This window comes from Haliaeetus albicilla, chromosome 25, assembly GCF_947461875.1.
Source record: "Haliaeetus albicilla chromosome 25, bHalAlb1.1, whole genome shotgun sequence".
NCBI lineage: Eukaryota > Metazoa > Chordata > Aves > Accipitriformes > Accipitridae > Haliaeetus > Haliaeetus albicilla.
Window position 1 is genome coordinate 21040566 of NC_091507.1, and position 17645 is coordinate 21058210.

The 17645-nt window shown below is 40.4% G+C and overlaps 1 protein-coding gene across 4 annotated transcripts in view; it reads left to right on the plus strand.

Annotated features, from left to right (window-relative positions):
* RASA3 (RAS p21 protein activator 3) overlaps positions 1-17645 on the plus strand; it is a 134095-nt gene that overhangs the window by 47664 nt on the left and 68786 nt on the right. For all 4 annotated transcript variants that reach the window (XM_069770191.1, XM_069770193.1, XM_069770192.1 and 1 more), the window contains exons 3-4: positions 3730-3833; positions 15015-15109. In XM_069770191.1, the coding sequence (XP_069626292.1) occupies positions 3730-3833; positions 15015-15109 (199 nt within the window). The remainder of the gene's footprint in view (positions 1-3729; positions 3834-15014; positions 15110-17645) is intronic.

The following is a 17645-nucleotide window of genomic DNA, read 5'->3' on the forward strand; positions in this document are numbered from 1 at the left end:
GGGAAAACAGGAGAGTCACAAGAGACTGTGACTTAGGAACAAGCCCCATTTCATAACTAAAGAGTAGCTGGTGTCTGCACTGCTACTATTCTCATCGCTGTGATAGCAAAACTAAAAAGATGTTAGTGTTCTAAACTTAGTAGTCTTTAGTCAAGAAGCTGGGTTTGCAGATGCTTTTATATTCAGCTTGGAAGGAGCTGAATTGCATTTACAGTGGACGTCTGCTGTTTCTGTCCTTGCATGATCCTGCTCTCAGCACTTATATCCTGTCACTTGTTTGAAGTCCAGAGGAAACTGAAATAATGACAACACTGGTCTTGTCTGTGCTTTTCCATTGTCACCATATTGATGTGCAGCCTACGCTGCAAGGTGGGGGGGGGGACCCTCATTATTTCTGCTCCTCTGAGTGATTAAAATTTCTCCTGACAGTAGGGTTGGTTAATCTACAAGGAAAGCTTAACTCAAAACCTGGAAGTTGAATCTGAACTTGCTTGATTCTGAAAGATTCCCAAGTTTTCAGCTGGGCTAGTTCTAGTATTTGTTTTGGAGGATCTTGTCAGGCTCCTGAGGGCTGTGTAGACAGATGCTGCTGCTTTTTATTAATTGCTATGTCAAAATAAAAGTACTCACTGAAGCCCCATCAGACTAATTCTGGCTTTTGGGAGAGAGGGTACGCTGAGGGAGGGATTGAGCTGTTCTTTTGGAAGAACCATTCTGGAGCCCTGGGGCTCACGCTCAAGATAAGTTAGCTTGGGAAATAAATCATGGAGTTTGACTGCTGCAACCTCTTGCTCTTCAGGTCTGGGTGGGAGACAAAGCGAGTACTGTTTGGAAGAGATAACATGGAGGAAAAGCACGCATTTAAGTGGAAGCTGGAAGCATTTGTGTGGTTACTTGTGATTCCTTCAGAAAGAAGATACTGTTTCTGCAGAGCTACGCAAGATTGGGGCAGGGGGATATCGGATTTATCACGATGTGTATCCTTACAGTTAAAACTTTGTTGGCTAATTATCCGGTGCAGAGTGAGTGCACTTATGTTGGAAATCTGCTTGCTTATATTAATTAAGAACGCAGTGCACCTCAGGGGTGTTACCTGACTGATGAGAGGTTATGAATCTGCAAGGGGTACAAGATCTTGGAGGGGGAAAGATCAAGAGCAGAGCAAAGCTGCTCTTCTGTTGACAGCGGCCACAAATAATGTATCCTATGAAGAGTACCAGCCAGCAGGCGCTGCTCAGGCTAATAAGCCTTGTGCCTAAAAGTAGTGTCCAGCTGTGGTCCCTGCATGGCTAAGTCAGCCTTCGTAGCATTTCTTCTGTTAATCAGTCTCTGATACCATGTATTGGACTAGATGCTTCCTGTTGTCCACTCTGCTTTTCTGAATGTCGTGTTTGTTTTGCTGTAGTGTGGTCTTAGTTATCTTGTGCCCCGACCGTCACCAATGACACACATTAGTGGGGGACTTGCCAAAGACCCCAGTTGTCTCTTCCCTGCTATTTCCCTCAGAATCAGCTAAGCTGAATTAAAGAATGCTGAGTGTAAGTGTCACTTGTATTTATATTGCCTTTAGACTTCCAGTATACTGAAGTTTCCCTTGTATTCTTGATAGAGGATTGGGTATATAATCCACAGTTCATTAAGTATCATTTCATTCTGAGGTCATTAGTGAGTAAATTCATCTGTCGTGTTCTTCCAGCAGAAAGGACAATTTTATGGCTGAACAGAGTATTAGGGCTCGGAATGATAGAAGTGTTTTGCATGTATAATACACTAGATATCTAGGCAATGTTTAAGCATTTGTGTAGCCCCCTTGGGTTAAGCCTGTGCGTGAAAACTTGCACCAAATGATGTGCACAGAATGAGGCCCTCAAGGCTGCGAGCAGAAGCACGGCTACTGGGACAGTCAGATAGTTCCTAGTCTGGTAGAAGCTTTTTGTACCAAAGAACTCATGTATTTTGTGTCTGAAGCAGTGGCTGCTGAATTCTTGATTCCAAATAAAATCTTTCAGAGCAGAATGGGTAAAGAGGACACAACCGCAGATGTGTCAGGTTTTCTCCCCTGCCTTCAGTAGGCATGACTGAGTGGGGCTCACGTTGGTTGCCGTAACTTAGGGCTGGATGCATTTATTTCAAGGAATGGGAAACCATTTCAGTGGTGGAAGTTTAACCTGTGGGCATGCCTTGGGCTTTGTTGTTTATCCAATATGTGTTCTTCCATGTGGCTGGTGGAGTAGCGACTTAAATAATGTTCTTACTGAATATTGAGCGATGTCTCTGGGCTTCATGAAATTAATGTGGCATATTCCCTTCAAACACAGAGTGGTTAGCTAATTTGCAGTGCCTGTGTGTTTTGAGTGAGACTTGTCAGCTGCCTCTTGAGGGAATGTGGCAATTCTGGAGGAGTGTATTTTTACTGTAGGCAGAAATACATGCAAAAGTGTATGGTAATGTAAAATATCCTGAAAGAAGCCAAGAGAATGACCTCTCCTGACAAAATGCTGAAAAATTTGAAGTTAATGCAAGGAACTATTAATATTTTTTTGATATCTAATTTTCTAACATAAAAAGCCTTTAATAACGATTAAAACTACAGCACAATTGTTTCCCATTTTTGTGCTTAGCCAAGACAATAAGCAGGTCTGTGTATAAAAGGGGAAGAAAAAAAAACTGCTGGCTTTTGGCCTGTTGGAATTAGATTTATTTTTAAGTCTACATCTGCAATGCTTGCTGTATTTGTCCATATGACTCAAGTTGCATCCACTCATTTAGATCTACTGAAGCACGAGTGACTTGGAATGAAAAGTCTGTGTAAAATGGTAGACCTGTGAATGAATAAATAATGTTGATATATGCTTATAGTTCTTAGGAGTAAATCCTTAACCATATAGTTGGATAGAGAGAAACAGAAAGAGTTGCTATTAGGTATCTGAGGTTTGTTTTTTTTGTTGTTGTTGTTATTTCCCATTTAAATTGGTAGGATCCAAAGAAAGCCCCTTAAGTCTCTAGAGCTTTTCATGCTGAGATAGTATTTATTTTTTTTAAATCTGGTCTTACTGCAGAAGAACTTATTCTATACAATTCCACTAAGCAAAAATAGACAGATATGCAGTGTTATCAGGTAACATGCATTGTGCCAGCTCCAAGGCTTAGTTACCATCAGTTGCCTGAATCTGACTTTAAATAAGAAACTTTGCAGGGGATGAGAAAAGAGACAATGGCTGTAGGCATTTTATTTTAAATGAACTAACTCCTTTTCAAAAAAAAAAATAAATGAAATATATATAATATATATATATATGTACCGTGAACCATGCTGTATTTTGCTTATGTTCATGAGTATGGTTTTGTGATCTCTGTCGTAATGGTCTGTTGTAAGCATAGTGTGGCAGCAGGGGCGTCCCGCCACCCTTCAAGGCACTGTATGTAAAACAGATAATGTGGTCTCTGCCCTCTTTGTTTAGGGATACTTGTTTTCCAGGTAAAAAGAAGTATCTGTTCATTTTGCACATTAAGAAATCTTGTTCTGTGGGTATTTAAGCTAGTTGGGAAGAGTCAAAGTGGAACAGTGCTTGAAGGTGCACATTCATGGGCAGGAAAGACCATCAGAGTCCAGAGTGATATTCTGGGTATGAAGTATAAACATGCTGGCTCCTCCAGGATACCAACACTAATTTCTTTTTTTTCTGTGTGTGTGTGTTTGTGTATGTTTTTTTTTGTTTGTTTACCCAGCCCCTTCTATGGAGAAGACTTTTACTGTGAAATTCCTCGGACCTTTCGCCATCTGTCATTTTATATTTTTGACAGAGATGTTTTTCGAAGGGATTCCATCATAGGTATGTGTTCATAAATTATTGTTTTCTTTACAGCTTACTTCTCTTGGATTTTAACTGTTAGATCGTATGTAGTCTTATGAGTTGGGGTCTTGATAGGACTGATGATGACAGTGGTAAGTACTGCTCAGTATTGTCCTTTTTTATCAAGTGACAAAAATGCCTTCAGTATTACATATTATAAAAGAGGATGGGAAATAAATGCTGTCCGTTATGATAGTAAATGCGGATTGCAGTTTAACTGAAATAAACAATGCTTTATCGCCTAAATGTTGGCAATATCATTTGTTACTGCATTTTTTTCAAAATGCAAGGCCTTTAGTCTTGCAGTTTTCCAGGACTCATTATACTTACCTGCATGCAGTATTGTTAAACTATGACTACCATAATGACATGCAGAGTAATAGCTACTGGTCATAGTTACCCACAGTACAATGATGACAGAATTTTATAGAGAGTATCGGAGCAAGCTGTTGCCTACAGAATAGCTCTGTAAGACCTCTGCTTTTCCAGATATTATTTGCTATGTATTTCACCTGCAGCAAATTGTATGACACTCTATTTATCTCTTCAGGGATAAAAATCTTGTAAAAGCCTAGTTGTTATTGAGGGGAACACTTTCCACTTTAAGTCATTTTAACTGTTTGGATTTTTTTTCAGTTTTTCATCTCTTATTTTTGAAATAAGTTGTGTATGACTACCATTTTTCTAATTCCAGTATAACATGACTATAGCTATCAATGAGGTGTATATGTCTTGACAGAGCTTGTCATGAGGAAGTTGTCTGATGTTGAGCAACAGTTTGTATAATGCTGTGAAGTGCGTTATGTTAAAGTGCACGGGGTGGTGGTGCAGATCTCTTCCTATGTATCTTTACATTACACTTTTTTATCGTGCAGTCGCTAGCTTTTTCTTTAATTACTGTTTTACATATGAGCTAGGAAACTGGGTTGCCATTCTTTTTATGTCCCTAACTGAGCTCATATGTGTATAGCATCTAGCAATCTAGCATCCTTGGGAGGAGGGGGTCAGTTTCTGATTTTTTGAGTGAGCTTTTGGAAAGCTTTTTGGTCTCTCTAATCTCTAGTTTCCCCTTGTCACGCAAAAGTAATACCTTTCTTTCAACTGATGAGTTTTTCATTGTTGAAACTGCCTCATCTGATCTCCTGTGTGTCACTGGTTTTCTGCAGCTGCAGTGACCCATGAACAGGCCATGGACTGGAATTTTTCTTGCTCAGGGCTTTGCTCCCTCTTTTGGAGCAAGGGTCTCTGAACACTTAACACAAGCCAGACCCATGAGATTGCAGATAGAGAAGTGCAAATTATTTCCTTTTCTCCATGTTTCCTAAGTTCCTGTTTTAATAATCAAGCTCTGACATTGGAGGGGAATTCTTCAGGAGCTGCTGGAGTAATCTTGTCTTAAAGGTACTGGGAGCAGTTTGTGAAAAAGAAGGACTGGCAGAAGATATAAAGAGACTTTTGTTTGGATGCTTGAATGATTGATCAGGTTTCTATTTTTCATTACTCCTTCAGGAGAAGGCAATGTTGACTTCTGTATGCTTTGCAGAATCCATAGGTGGGCAGTCTGGTGTGTTACTATACTGATGTAGCACTAAAAGTCAAACCCTCCAGTGTTACCTGTCTACATCGAGATTTTACAGTGCATATTAGCTGTTATAGTCTGAGTTTTGTCCCCTCTTCCTTGCTTTGTTCCTCTCCCTCCTTGTCACAGGCATATTTGGAAGAGCATTTCAAAGATGTGGAAGTGTGGTAAATAGCAATGGAGAGAAGAAAAAAATCCAGAATTACTGTCACTTTGATACTAACTCTAAGTTCTGCTTGTAATAGGAAAATGTTCTGGAAGGAGAACAGTGCTCTGGAGTAACTGCATGTGGTTATTTTCAGTAGTTCCTACTGAACAGGAATCAGCAGCAACAAAGCTAAACAGTGGAGTTTTTTTAAGAAAGGGAACTCTTTCATTGGAACAAAGTCTGTAATATTTAAAAGGAATAGTTGCTCTATGTGTATCTTCATCTCAGTCTTAAGAGACCTTTCCTTGAAGAGCCTTGAGCAAGGGAGGTTTGGAAGAGGTCCCTACTGAAAAAGTTTGGTCAGAGTAGTGCTAGAATAAGCTCTTTTCCACTGAAGCGCCAAATTCTGTAAATTAGGGGCCCTTTGTTTGCATTACAGAGATCGCTTGTTATATTATGTCATCATGAGACACTTCTGCTGAAGAAAATGTGGTTTCCCGTGCTTATCCAGCAATGAACTTTCTCAGAGAAGGGAGTTGGAGTTTGTGTGTTCCATCCAGAGAGATGTAATTTTAAGCTCAGATGTTACTGAGCTTGTGAATTTGCCTGGGTTTCCTGTGTGATCTGGTATGTTTAAGACCTCTGTTTGCATTGATTGTTTGGCTGGTTTGGCGGGGGTTTTGAGACAGAGAGAACAGAGTGCATGTGTGTCAAAATGGTGAGAATTTGGCAAATAGCTATTTTTTTAAATTGGTTGGCTAGCAGAGTTCCTTTTGAATCACTATTTAGTATTGCCAGAACTTTCTCTTGGTGTTACAATATTGATTTCCAGGGTGACTGGAGCTCAGAGTAGGCATGCTTTTATTTATTCACATATGAAGTACAAGTTTTGTGATGGCAAATTCTTTAACATCTGAAACGCAGCTCAATATGTGACACATGAGAATGCTCAAGCCACCAAAAGCGGAAGGAGTGGGAGCAAGAAAATGAAAAATAAGAACCCCCTGAAACCTCTGACAGAAACTTCCGAGGAGAACCAAACAAATTTCAGAAACTGGAACACATGTGTAGCAGATATGTTTTGGAACATACTGTAGTATTTTGACATACAGGATGGGAGGATTGTGCAGATAAAGATATCTTTGAGTTTGCATGTTTGTTTATTACATTTGCATTTTCCTAATCATAATTTGCTAAGTCATCTAGGATTTTGTTAGCTAAACAGATAGAACTCTTCAACAACTGTGTCTTGGAAGAATCTTGGATGTCAGTTGAAATGTAGATATAATGAAGAAAATGCAGAGCTCTGGATCTGAAAGACGATTTGTCTTTTTTAGATAAAATGTAGCAAATACACAGTTACTGTGAAAGTAAACTAGTCTTAAGGTGTTTAATTGATATTGTGTCTTGACTGTTACTGGCTAGAATTTATATACCGATTATTTATAGTATGTTGAGATGATTTGAGTAGGAAATGTACTACTGAAAGTAATGGTAAATTCCATTTAAAGTTAGATTCGTTTGTTTGTTTCCAAATGATCAAATAGGACTAGTAGACCAATTTGATGGAACAATAATACATAGGATAGCTATTTCCATCTAGTTGTTACAATGAGAAAGATGTTAGGAGGGGGGATTAACTTGAAAAACTGTCAATTGGTACCCCTCCAGTAGTAATGGGAAAAAGATACCTCTGGCTGGATGCAGTAGAAGGAATATTAGGATAGTAGTGCTGCTAAGTAAGGCAGATATAAATATATGTTCTTTAATGATTATGTTTTGATATTCAATTTTTCTAAAAAGCTGAAAACTAAATGAGGCAAACTGTGCCAATACAGTGGGACAGAAGGCTTTTCTCACCCTTTAACTGAGCTAGATTTAGTGAAGAAAACTGTCTCCACAATATGCCCCGAGCTGGTATTCTCCTAGGTGTGTAGTGAACAGTTTAGGCTGCCAGGCTGTGACCTTGAACATATAGATCAGTTAAAGAGGAAATGTGCCACACCAAGTCATTTAGCACTGTGCTGAGAGAATAGTTAATATCATATGCCCTTCAGGTGACAAGTACACAATTATTTACCTTCTATTTAAATCACAAATGATGTTTGGGTGTTTTTTTTTTCACCCCAGCACTTCATTTGTTTTGGTAACAGATGCTTGTAACTGACTTGCTAACATCTATGTTAAGCAGGAACCTGAAGAGAGCACAATGCACCCCCTGTGAAGTTCTGAGGGGGAAGAGTAAATCTGATCTTGGCCCTTATACTGCATTGGGGAGTAAGAACTTTCCTCTGTAAGTTTGTGGTAGTCCTGACTGAGGGGGAGGCTTGGTTGCCGTGCTGATGGGGATGGAATGGTACTGAATAAAGCACGTGAAATGCCTAAGCTCTTCAATGAAGGAGCAGAAAGCCAGCGGGGAGAAGACTAGCGAGTGATTCTGTTAATTACATTTACTATAACTTAACTGCTGTAGGTCACCCTCAGAGAGGTTATTAGGTGTGTTCTGCAACAAATTTAAACTCTTGTGGACATTATATTCTGGCAGGTTGTAACTGTCTTCCTGCTTAACACTAGATGAGCTGAAGCAAAGTAAGGCAATAAAGCAAATTTACCTTTGGAGGTAGCTAAATTTAGCTGCTCTGGACTGAAGGAGATGAAACTAAATCATAGCTCATGGACACTTTCACAGAATGAAAACACCCTGGAATTGAAAGTTGTTTGAGGTGACTGTGCCTTTGTTAATGACTGTTTCCAAAGCTGAGGAGGTGTGTCTGCGGAGTTGCTACCACTTATTACCGAACATCCAAGCAAACTGTCTGCCGTTATTAGGTAGCTGTTGCCAAATACAGCTGAAGCATCACCTTTTGATTATTTTATTGGTTTAAAAGAAAATTTGAAAAAGAATCATCCCTGCTAAATTTTGTTTCTTGCTAGCTAAGTGGAGGAAAGATCTTCCAATACAGCGTGAAATAGAAATCAGGATTTTAATAGAAAATTGCGTTCCTCTGTTTCTTCTACCCTGACCGTGGCTTAGGCAGCAGTCACAACTTGGTTTACTGTTTCCGTGATGTGCTGTTGGATGACATGGGAATAATAGCTACTCAGTATAGTATAAATATAGCTACTAATGAAATAAAGGAAACAGATGACTCTGTCCCACAATGACAAGTTTTGAGAAGCTATAGACTAGAATTATCCTGAGAAGATTCTCTACGGTTGCATAGAAAGCCTAAAATAAATACTTTCTGCATAGAATAAGTTGTTAGGATGCACTCACGATATCTTTTAACATAACAGATGGTCACAAAAGCAGGAAAACAAAGTTGAGCTTTCAAAAATATGTATTTTTCCTTTTTTCTCCTACAAGTATACATATTATAAACAAAACTACTGAGCGTGATGTGCTAGAACCTCGACTGTCCTTTTATGCAACCCTCCTCCTTACCAAATGACCGTGTTAATGCTATCTGTATCTGGAATATCACCATAGATCCGTCCTCCCAGCTTATCTCTGACTGCTATAGTTTGAGCTGGGCTTTCTGTATTTTCTGCAGTTGTTCAGTGCAGGCAGCATGCTCAGGGTCTTGGTGCCTACTGTAAGGCAGACAACAGGGACTGCAAGTCCAGATTTTAGGACTGCTCTCCTGTGGCAACTAGCCATGGGCTATACTGCCCTTCTCAAATGTATGGACGTTTTAAGGGCCGAGAGAGCATCTGGCAGAGAATTGATACCAGAGGTGTGGTTGAGTAGGGTTTTTTTGTTTTGTTTCGTTTGTTTTTTAACAGGAAGGGAGAGTAGAAATTGTGGTGTAAGCCAGGTGAGATCTTTAGGATTGTGGCCAGCAAAACTACCCTGACAGAGGATAGTCCATGCAATGCTGCAGCTTGCTTCTTTGAAGGATAGAAGCTATGTCATCAACATCCTATTTTCCTCTGCATTATTATCCAAGATAAATCCTACAAGGGAGAAAAATGGGTTTCATAAGTGATATTATATTTGGACTAGTTATTCAAAAACCAAACAAAACTGGGGTCGTGAATATAGTACACATCAGTAGTGGTGTAGGATGCACCACTGCTGTGCTGGAAGTGTTCTGCCATTATCGCTACTAATTCTTACCTATGGTAGCAGATGGTCTAGTAGTGTTATGCTTCATGGTGCACTGCACAGGATCTGGAGGGGGCCATTCTGCTGCTTCTAAGGCTCTGAAGCCTTATGTTGCTCCTAATTCTCATCCTTATCTTTCTAATCTTCAAGTAGGAAGATCACTTGTTTCGATCTTTTTCTGTGTTATGGCAGGGGTGAGTGAATTTGGTTCTTGAACAAGGCAGGGGTCTAGCTCTTTTTGTCTTGCAAAGTTTCTGTACTTTGACAAATAATCTTTCATACATATAATTATAAAATTCCAGGTAGTCTGGAATAGCAGCAGTGTTTCTTGGTTGGAGATTTCAAGGTAATTAAAGCTTCATAAGGCTTTCACAGCCTAAAATGTTGATTAAAATTGATTCTGATTTGTCCTTCATCTTTCCAGCTATTGAAAGTGACTATCCTTGCGCATCTTCATATCAGTTATTTTAAATGAATTCACTGATAACAGTGTCTGTGCACTTAATATACTAGCATGAAGCAACTCCTGAACTAGCTTCCAGATCCTCTTACTGCCTAATATTGCAGCACATAGGAGGCAAAGTAGTCTCTGCTCAGAGCTGAGAGAAGATTGAATTAATTAGGCGTTTGGGGCCTTTTAACATGTGACTCAGACCTAACCCTTTGCTGTAAATTAACTATACTGCAGTCGGTGTTAATGGAGGACATTGTATTAAAAATATTACGTTATAGTGCTTCAGCTCACTTGGCAGCAATATGCAAGGTTCTGTGGTTTTCACTATGCAAGTATTCCAAGATAAAGATAACCTAAAGAGAAGATACCAGAGCTCCTGAAATGCTCTGCTTTTAGGGTTCTGTAAAATAACTGTTGGATCACTTTTCAGGTAGAGCCTTCTGCCCTTTTAAAATTACAAACTCCTGTCCTGTTGCTGTCTTGACTTCTTCTTCGGTAAAGGAATATGTCTTCTGCTAATCTAGCATCTGACATAAATATTCAGGTATCTCAGCTGTGAGGTAAGCACTCTACAAAGTGGCAAATGAGTATTAAAAGGTGAGATGTAATCCTCAAACTAGCGTCTAATCCTTTTGTCACCAACAGGTAATCCAGACAGAAGGTAGTTGTGACTAGATGGAGAATGCCTGAGCCAAATTATCAAGTCTATTAGTCTTTGTACGGAAACGTTAGATGCTGAATTGACAAGCCCAGGCGTGTCCAGGGACAAGCTAATGGGCTGCATTGACTTGCCTGGGAAGAGCTTTTGAAACTCCAGTGAGGGACAGGCACTGAGGGCGCAGTGCTTCCACAAACACTTTCCAAAGCGGTGAAGCCAGAAATCCCTACCCATCTCTGTTGACATTCTACTATCTTCTATCTTCCATCTGTGTTAATGTGACTCTTGAGTGGGGAAGCCATAAAACAGGTCAGTTGAAATGATCTGTGTGTTGAAAATGCCAACAGCACCCACACGTGACCCCTGAAACTTATTTCTTCTTCCTTTCTCCTCCCCCAGAATGTTTATTTTCATTGTTCAGTGTTTTTTTAGTTTTGATCCCTCAACAGTTTCAGTACAGCCTGCTACAAGGACAGGGGTGCATGGGTGGGGAAGGTAGGAGACTCTTAAATCACTTTGAACATCAGGGATCGTAAAGTGGAATTTGCACCCTTAGGACTATCCAGGGCCTGGGTGGTAACTTCATCCGTGAGCTGGCTGCATGTTTGAAATAATAGGTTGTTGGTAGATTGCTTTTCCCTAAAGAGAGATTCACAGAAGGAGGGGGTCAGGTAGGGCATGTCTCATCTTTGTTTTGAACACGGGGCTTAGGATTTAAATGTGCTAGTGAAGATCTGTTTGGTCTGAACTGCAGGACATAGGGAAATTACTGCCATATGGGTGGAAAACATGCAGGAGTGTGTGGGGTTTCTATGCTCTCCCCAAACGTGAGGTCCTGGTGAATGTCAGACTTTGGAAGGAAGTCAGTTCAGATGAGAAGGTTTTTTACCTCATCGTTGCTGGTCTTGTTGCTGAGAATCTAACTTCTTAAAATGTAGAGTTGACTAAGGTTTGAAATGACACCTTTACTGTTCGGCATGCTCTGCTGTTTCCTGCCTCCTCCCATACAGTTTCTAAAAGCTTAAACAGACCCAGTCTCTCTGCAGCCTGGGGCGGCTCTGAGTAAACAAGCAGGAGTGGCCGGGTGCCTCAGGTGCAAGTTTTGGAGTCTCTCCCTGCTGCCTGGCAGCCACCCAAGCCTTGAGAAAGAGCACGGGACAATGGGCTCGAGTTTGGGAGAACGCTGAAGAACCACATGTCCTGTAAACAAGTGGTGGTAAAGCTTTCTGACCTTGTGTGTCAGGTTTATCTTCAAGGAGAGTTGTAGGCCCTTATCACATAGTGTCCAGTCGATTGACAGGTGCCAACAACTTGTGATTGTTGGCCTAGATTTAACCTAGTTCTGGTGAGGCTAGAAGTTGTTTGAACCAGGTCAGACGTAGATCAGCTGGTGGCAGAGCAGTGACTGTATAGAGGAGGACAGGACCTGACTGTGCTCAGCACCTGCACTGTGGCTTACGCGGGCCTGGTGAGGAGGAGGAGGAGGAGGGTGGCTTGGGTGAACGTATGGACATGGCCGGTGCTGGTGAAGTTATGAACAGAAATTGTGCAGGGCACTCCTGTACACAGAGAATTGTTTAATGGGGCAGATCAAACGATCTGCCTGATCAGTGTACACCTCTGTATATGTTTAGACTAGCCAAAGCGTAGGTCCTGGTTTTTTATTCTCCCTTCCGCCCCCCCTTTTTTTTTCCTCCTAGTAGATATTTGGTATGCAGTGAAAAACCTTGGATTGTAGCCAGTCCAGTCAATAAGTTTCACTCATTAATAAGACTTGTTGTGTGCAGAGCAAACAGTGCTGTTCAAACAGTTTCCTAATGAAAACAACTGTACCACCATGTTAACCCTCTCGGAGCTGGAGGCAAGTACCATTGCCTCCAAACACTTTGCTGCAATTATGTACTGACAGTGCAGTCAGGCCCATCTGGGTTATGTTGCCATCCTTGATGTAGAGAGCAGTGGAACTCCCTGCTGAAAGAGGGGACAGTGGTAACACCATTTATACTACATACAGGTGCAGATGTTGCTGAAATCGTCCTTGAGTTTTCTGCAAGGACATTGCCTGCATGTGAGGTGACTGTGAGTGAGACTGATTACGGGCAATGGTGTTTGGGAAGTGCATGACACACTGTAGTCAGGTGGAGGATTTCTGCAAGAGATTAAAGGGTACAGTGAGGATAGAAAGCAGTGAAAGTAAACCATTTCAAGTGAGGACCAAAGCAATTATTGGAAGGTCACATGTTTAAATGAATTCCTCTCAAAATGTTTTAGAGAAACTAGGCTGCCCACAAACTGCTGTGGTTGAAGAATAAAAGTAGAAGCTTTGAAAATACACAGCAATCATCACAGATTCTCAGCAGTGTAGCTTGGTGTCCTCTGTTCAGCGCAGTTCAGTTGTCTTATTTACCCTTTTTGCCATATTATTTTTAGGTTTGTGTAATTTAATTATTGCTTTTCTAAGAAGTTTCAAGTCGTTTGCATATCCAATAAAGAGCCTGGTAATGAATCTGCCTTGTTAATCTCTAGTTTAATGTTTGCCAGGAGATGGATCTGGTAATCTCTAAAGGACAAGCAGGGGGAGGAGAGTGCTGAGGGCAGAATGAGCAAGACTTGCGCTGTGGAAGCTAGAGCAGAAACCCTGGCGGATACTATGGAGGGCAGTTTTGGAAGGATGGCAGAGTAGTTTAGAAACCGGGACTGGAAATCTGGAAGCTGTCACCAGAAGCAGCCCGAGGGTGACAGAAGAATGCAGCTGCAGCAGGGTGCATGGAGCAGCCCAGCGTACAGGAGGGCTGGGTGGAGCCATCTGACAACAGCTAAAGGAAAAGGCCAAAATTTGAGGGGTGTAATAACTTACTGCTGGGACTTCCATAAGCTTTTCGATTTCAGAAGGGAGAATGCTTTGTATTTGCTGTTTTTGTAGTCTTCCATTGTATGGAATTTTTTTTTTGTAAATATGTTCTGTTAACATTTGCTGGGGTAATGTATTACTGACCTCTGGCCAAACTGCATGGGTTTGGGAAGCCTTGGAAATTTCTCTCCCACTAAGACTCTGTTCATCAGTGTGTTTTATCTAGCAGGATTTGGTTAAAGAAAGTCCGTGTTTCTGTAGCAAAGCAATGGCTGCAAACTGTATGCAAGCAACTCTAGCAGAGAAAGTCTGCTACCAAACCACATTGCCAAAAACCAGCTTTCTCAAGCCTCATGAACATCTCTGACTGTCCTGGATTCTTTCATTTTGAATATGCTGCTTTGCTGAGTGCCTGGGGAACCACCCAGCCCAAAGCTGCTTTCTGAGGATCACGTGCTCCTCAGGCATGCCATGCTCTGCTTTGTATATACAAAGAAAGATGCTTGGAAAAAGTTTCATTGCCCCTCAGAGAGTGCTTTACATAATGCCTTGAGAGACTGGGCAAGATAAGAGTTTCAGCTTTACATATATTTTAGCCCTTAGCGTGCATGTACATTAGTTCACAGCATGGAACTGGTTGCTGTGGTCATAACTACCAAACCAGCTAATTTCATAGGGGTAAGAGGGGGGTAAAAAGGTAAGGGGAAAAGCTCTACAGTGGTTTGGGGTTTTTTTCTTCTGTATACAGTCAAGGGGTAGTACTTGGGTGCCTCTGGGTTGCGGAATACAAAAACTGCAAGACTTGAGGGAGGGAAGTAGGTCAACAGGGCCTCAAAATGCAGATCTGGGAATCTGCTGTGACTTGACGTCTCTAGTTGCTGCCCTTCTCCTGCAAAACTATGTAGTGAAAAGCCTCATCCTAAAATATTGTTAGCAATAACCCTGTGCATGGAGCTTTTTTTTGGGATTGTTATAGACATCTGCCTCAAATCTCTCTCCAACAATTTTCGAGCTTTTCCTCTCACAAGTTTAATTGTCATGTCAAAGAAGTAATAATGATGTTTTCACTGTAAGCATACTTACAAGCTTTATCCACAGAGCCCAGTGCTTCAGTCTGTTAGGTGAGTATGACGTTAGGAATTTTAAAGTCTTTCACAATATGAAGTGGAAAAAGCTGCTCATCAGAAGGAACTCTGTATTGTGTAAAGACGTATGCCCTGAAGAAATCTTTCCTTGCTCTGAAGCCTTTCTTGAATAGGACAGTCCTTAAATCATTGTTTTAAAAATTGCTTATGATGGAAATGTGCTTCAGGGGAGCTATAGCATGTCTTAAACTGTGCTTCTGGTTTGTTTTATTTCCAGGAAAGGTAGCTATACAGAAAGAAGATCTGCAGAAGTATCATAACAGAGACACCTGGTTTCAACTCCAGCATGTTGATGCTGATTCAGAAGTACAGGTGAGATTATCTTGGCAAAGGAGTACTTGTAACAGGACCATGGCAGCTTTATGGGTTCTGTGGCTCTAGGACAGATGTGTTGCTTCCCTAGAAGAAGGAAGCACTGCTCATTAGTATGGTTTAGGTTTCAGTGACATTTGCAACTTGTGTGTGTAGGGTGAGTTACAAGTGTGCATAAATCAATGGGGCCAGGATTCTGCCTACAGAAATAATTAAAACTATGTGAACTATCAGGGTCACCGATACAGGGAGGGGTGTGGTTATCTCAAGTATCAAATAACTTCAAAACCATATAAATAACTGTTGATTCCTCAGGGAGCAGAGCCAGCTTGAAAACAGTATTTGCAGGTAGTGTTTTAAATAACTATGTAGGCAGGTTGTCACAGGAATGGCAACAAGTACATCTCAGATGAAAAATACACTTCCTGCCAGATTTCTAGACCCTGCTCCAAACCATGGGAATGCTGACAATTATATCACTTCAGCTCCATTTAGGGTTTGGTACTTTGCAGATTTTTGTACACAGCGAGATTCCTTTATTGTACTTACTCTCTTCTGAAGCAGATTCTGTTTCCTATTACAATATTAGGTCTTGAGAAGACAATCACTATAACAAAGCAAGAAATTTAAAATGGTATAGCAGGATATCAAGTCAATATAAATCAGTTACTTTTTCTTTTTTTTTTTTTTCCTCTAAGTATATATTACAGGTCACTTTTGAACCACAGTATTTGCTTAGGAGGCCACAGACATGAATGTATGACCTCTGCAACAGCCTCCAATAAACACAAGGGGAAATGCTGCTTAGATACTGCTGTGTGGTAGGGTTGGACGTAATGTCTTGGCTTTTCAGTCTGAATGCAGGTCAGAAAATAACACTTAAAACACACACTTGTTCCAATGTGTAGCGTGGTTGTGTGTAGTGAAGCATACGTGAAAATACATTCAAGGTTAGGTTTTCTGTTTGTTTGGAGAGACAAATAATACATGGTTATGCATGTGATGCAAAGAAAGCGTCATGACAGCCTGTTCAGTCTGTAACATTCTCTTGTAAAATATTGATCTTCTTTAATGCCACATTTCAATGCCAATGGTGATGGAAAGGCTTTTAACAGCCTTTTAACTTAGGGGTCTATTCTATTTACCCTGGTCTCCTTTTCTTCTTACCCCAAAGCCTCTTATGATAGTGATTTTAAAACAATGGATTTAGTGGTAATTTCCTGCAGGATATGAAAACTTTCCCTTTGTAATTTATCAGCTGAAGAAAGCCAATATTTGGATAAGCTTCTGCATTGTTTATTTTGTTACAGTATTTACACAGAGTGAGCTTGTGGAAGCTTTTTAGACCAGGATGCTTTCTAGGGCACCACTGGTAATGTAAGCTGTAAATTCATAACAGAAAGGTTTGCAGGCAGCTCTAGCTTTTGGAGACACGAGGAGCACGATGTTTGCTGGAAAGCATGTTCTCTCTAATTGTTTGTACAGTTTATCACTTCCGCTGTTTGTATCTTTAAGAGCCCAACTGTTAAAAGCTGTTTCTGGGCTCCATGATAAGCATTTATTACAACTAGCGTAAATATGAACAACACTCTGATTTTATCCATTTACTTAGATGTTCCACAGTCTTTATGTTAAGGAGTCTGCAAGAGGGCTTTGTTTTCCATAGTAGTGGGAGCAGATTTGTAAATATTTTGTATGAATTCTTATGCAAGTGAAGACAGCCAAATGAAGGAGTGTTTTGTGTTTGTGTCTTTTCACATTTGTGGTATCTCAGTTGTATTTTTTCTAAATGCTTTTTCATTTATAAAAGAAAAAAGAATATTCGTGTTAATGATAGGTATTTACGCAATGTTATTCAGTTTTTCTCCAATTTTAAGGAAAATAATTTAAGATATTTTAAGTAGTTAACAATTGCAGTGAATCATGCGAATACTAGTAGTCAGAAAGCAATTTTAATGTGCCAAATATCAGTTTTATCATTCTAGCAGTTGTCCCCATTGGCCACATAATCTAGTGGATTAAACATTGAGCCATGTGCCAGGGAACTCCTGCATCTTACTTCTGGCTTTGTCGGCCAGTGACCTTAATACTATTTTCCATGTTGTAGAGCACTTGATGTCTATTTAGTTATGCATCAGAGCACCATATTGAGGTAAGCTACTGTCACTCCCACGCTTTTGAATACAGTGAGAATAAGTGTCAGAAAGAATGTGACTTGCTTGAGGTCATACAAGTTAGAGTCAGGAATTAAAAAAAAACAACACCCAAAACTATCAAAGAGACCAGGTTTCTAATTATTTCTAATTCATTAGGCCAGGATATGAAAGAAACTGAGTGACAGTGGTAAGCCTGTATAGGACTGTTCTTTACTGTATGCAAAGCCTGAAATACCCAGGTTTTAAGCAGACCAAATCAGCACAGTCAGAAACTGAAAACCAGCTTTAAAAATCAATGGATTATTGAAATAGTAGTTATCTTGGGTGCCATGGTTCTCAGATGCCCAGTTACAGGACACATTTGGCCTCATTTTTTAGAA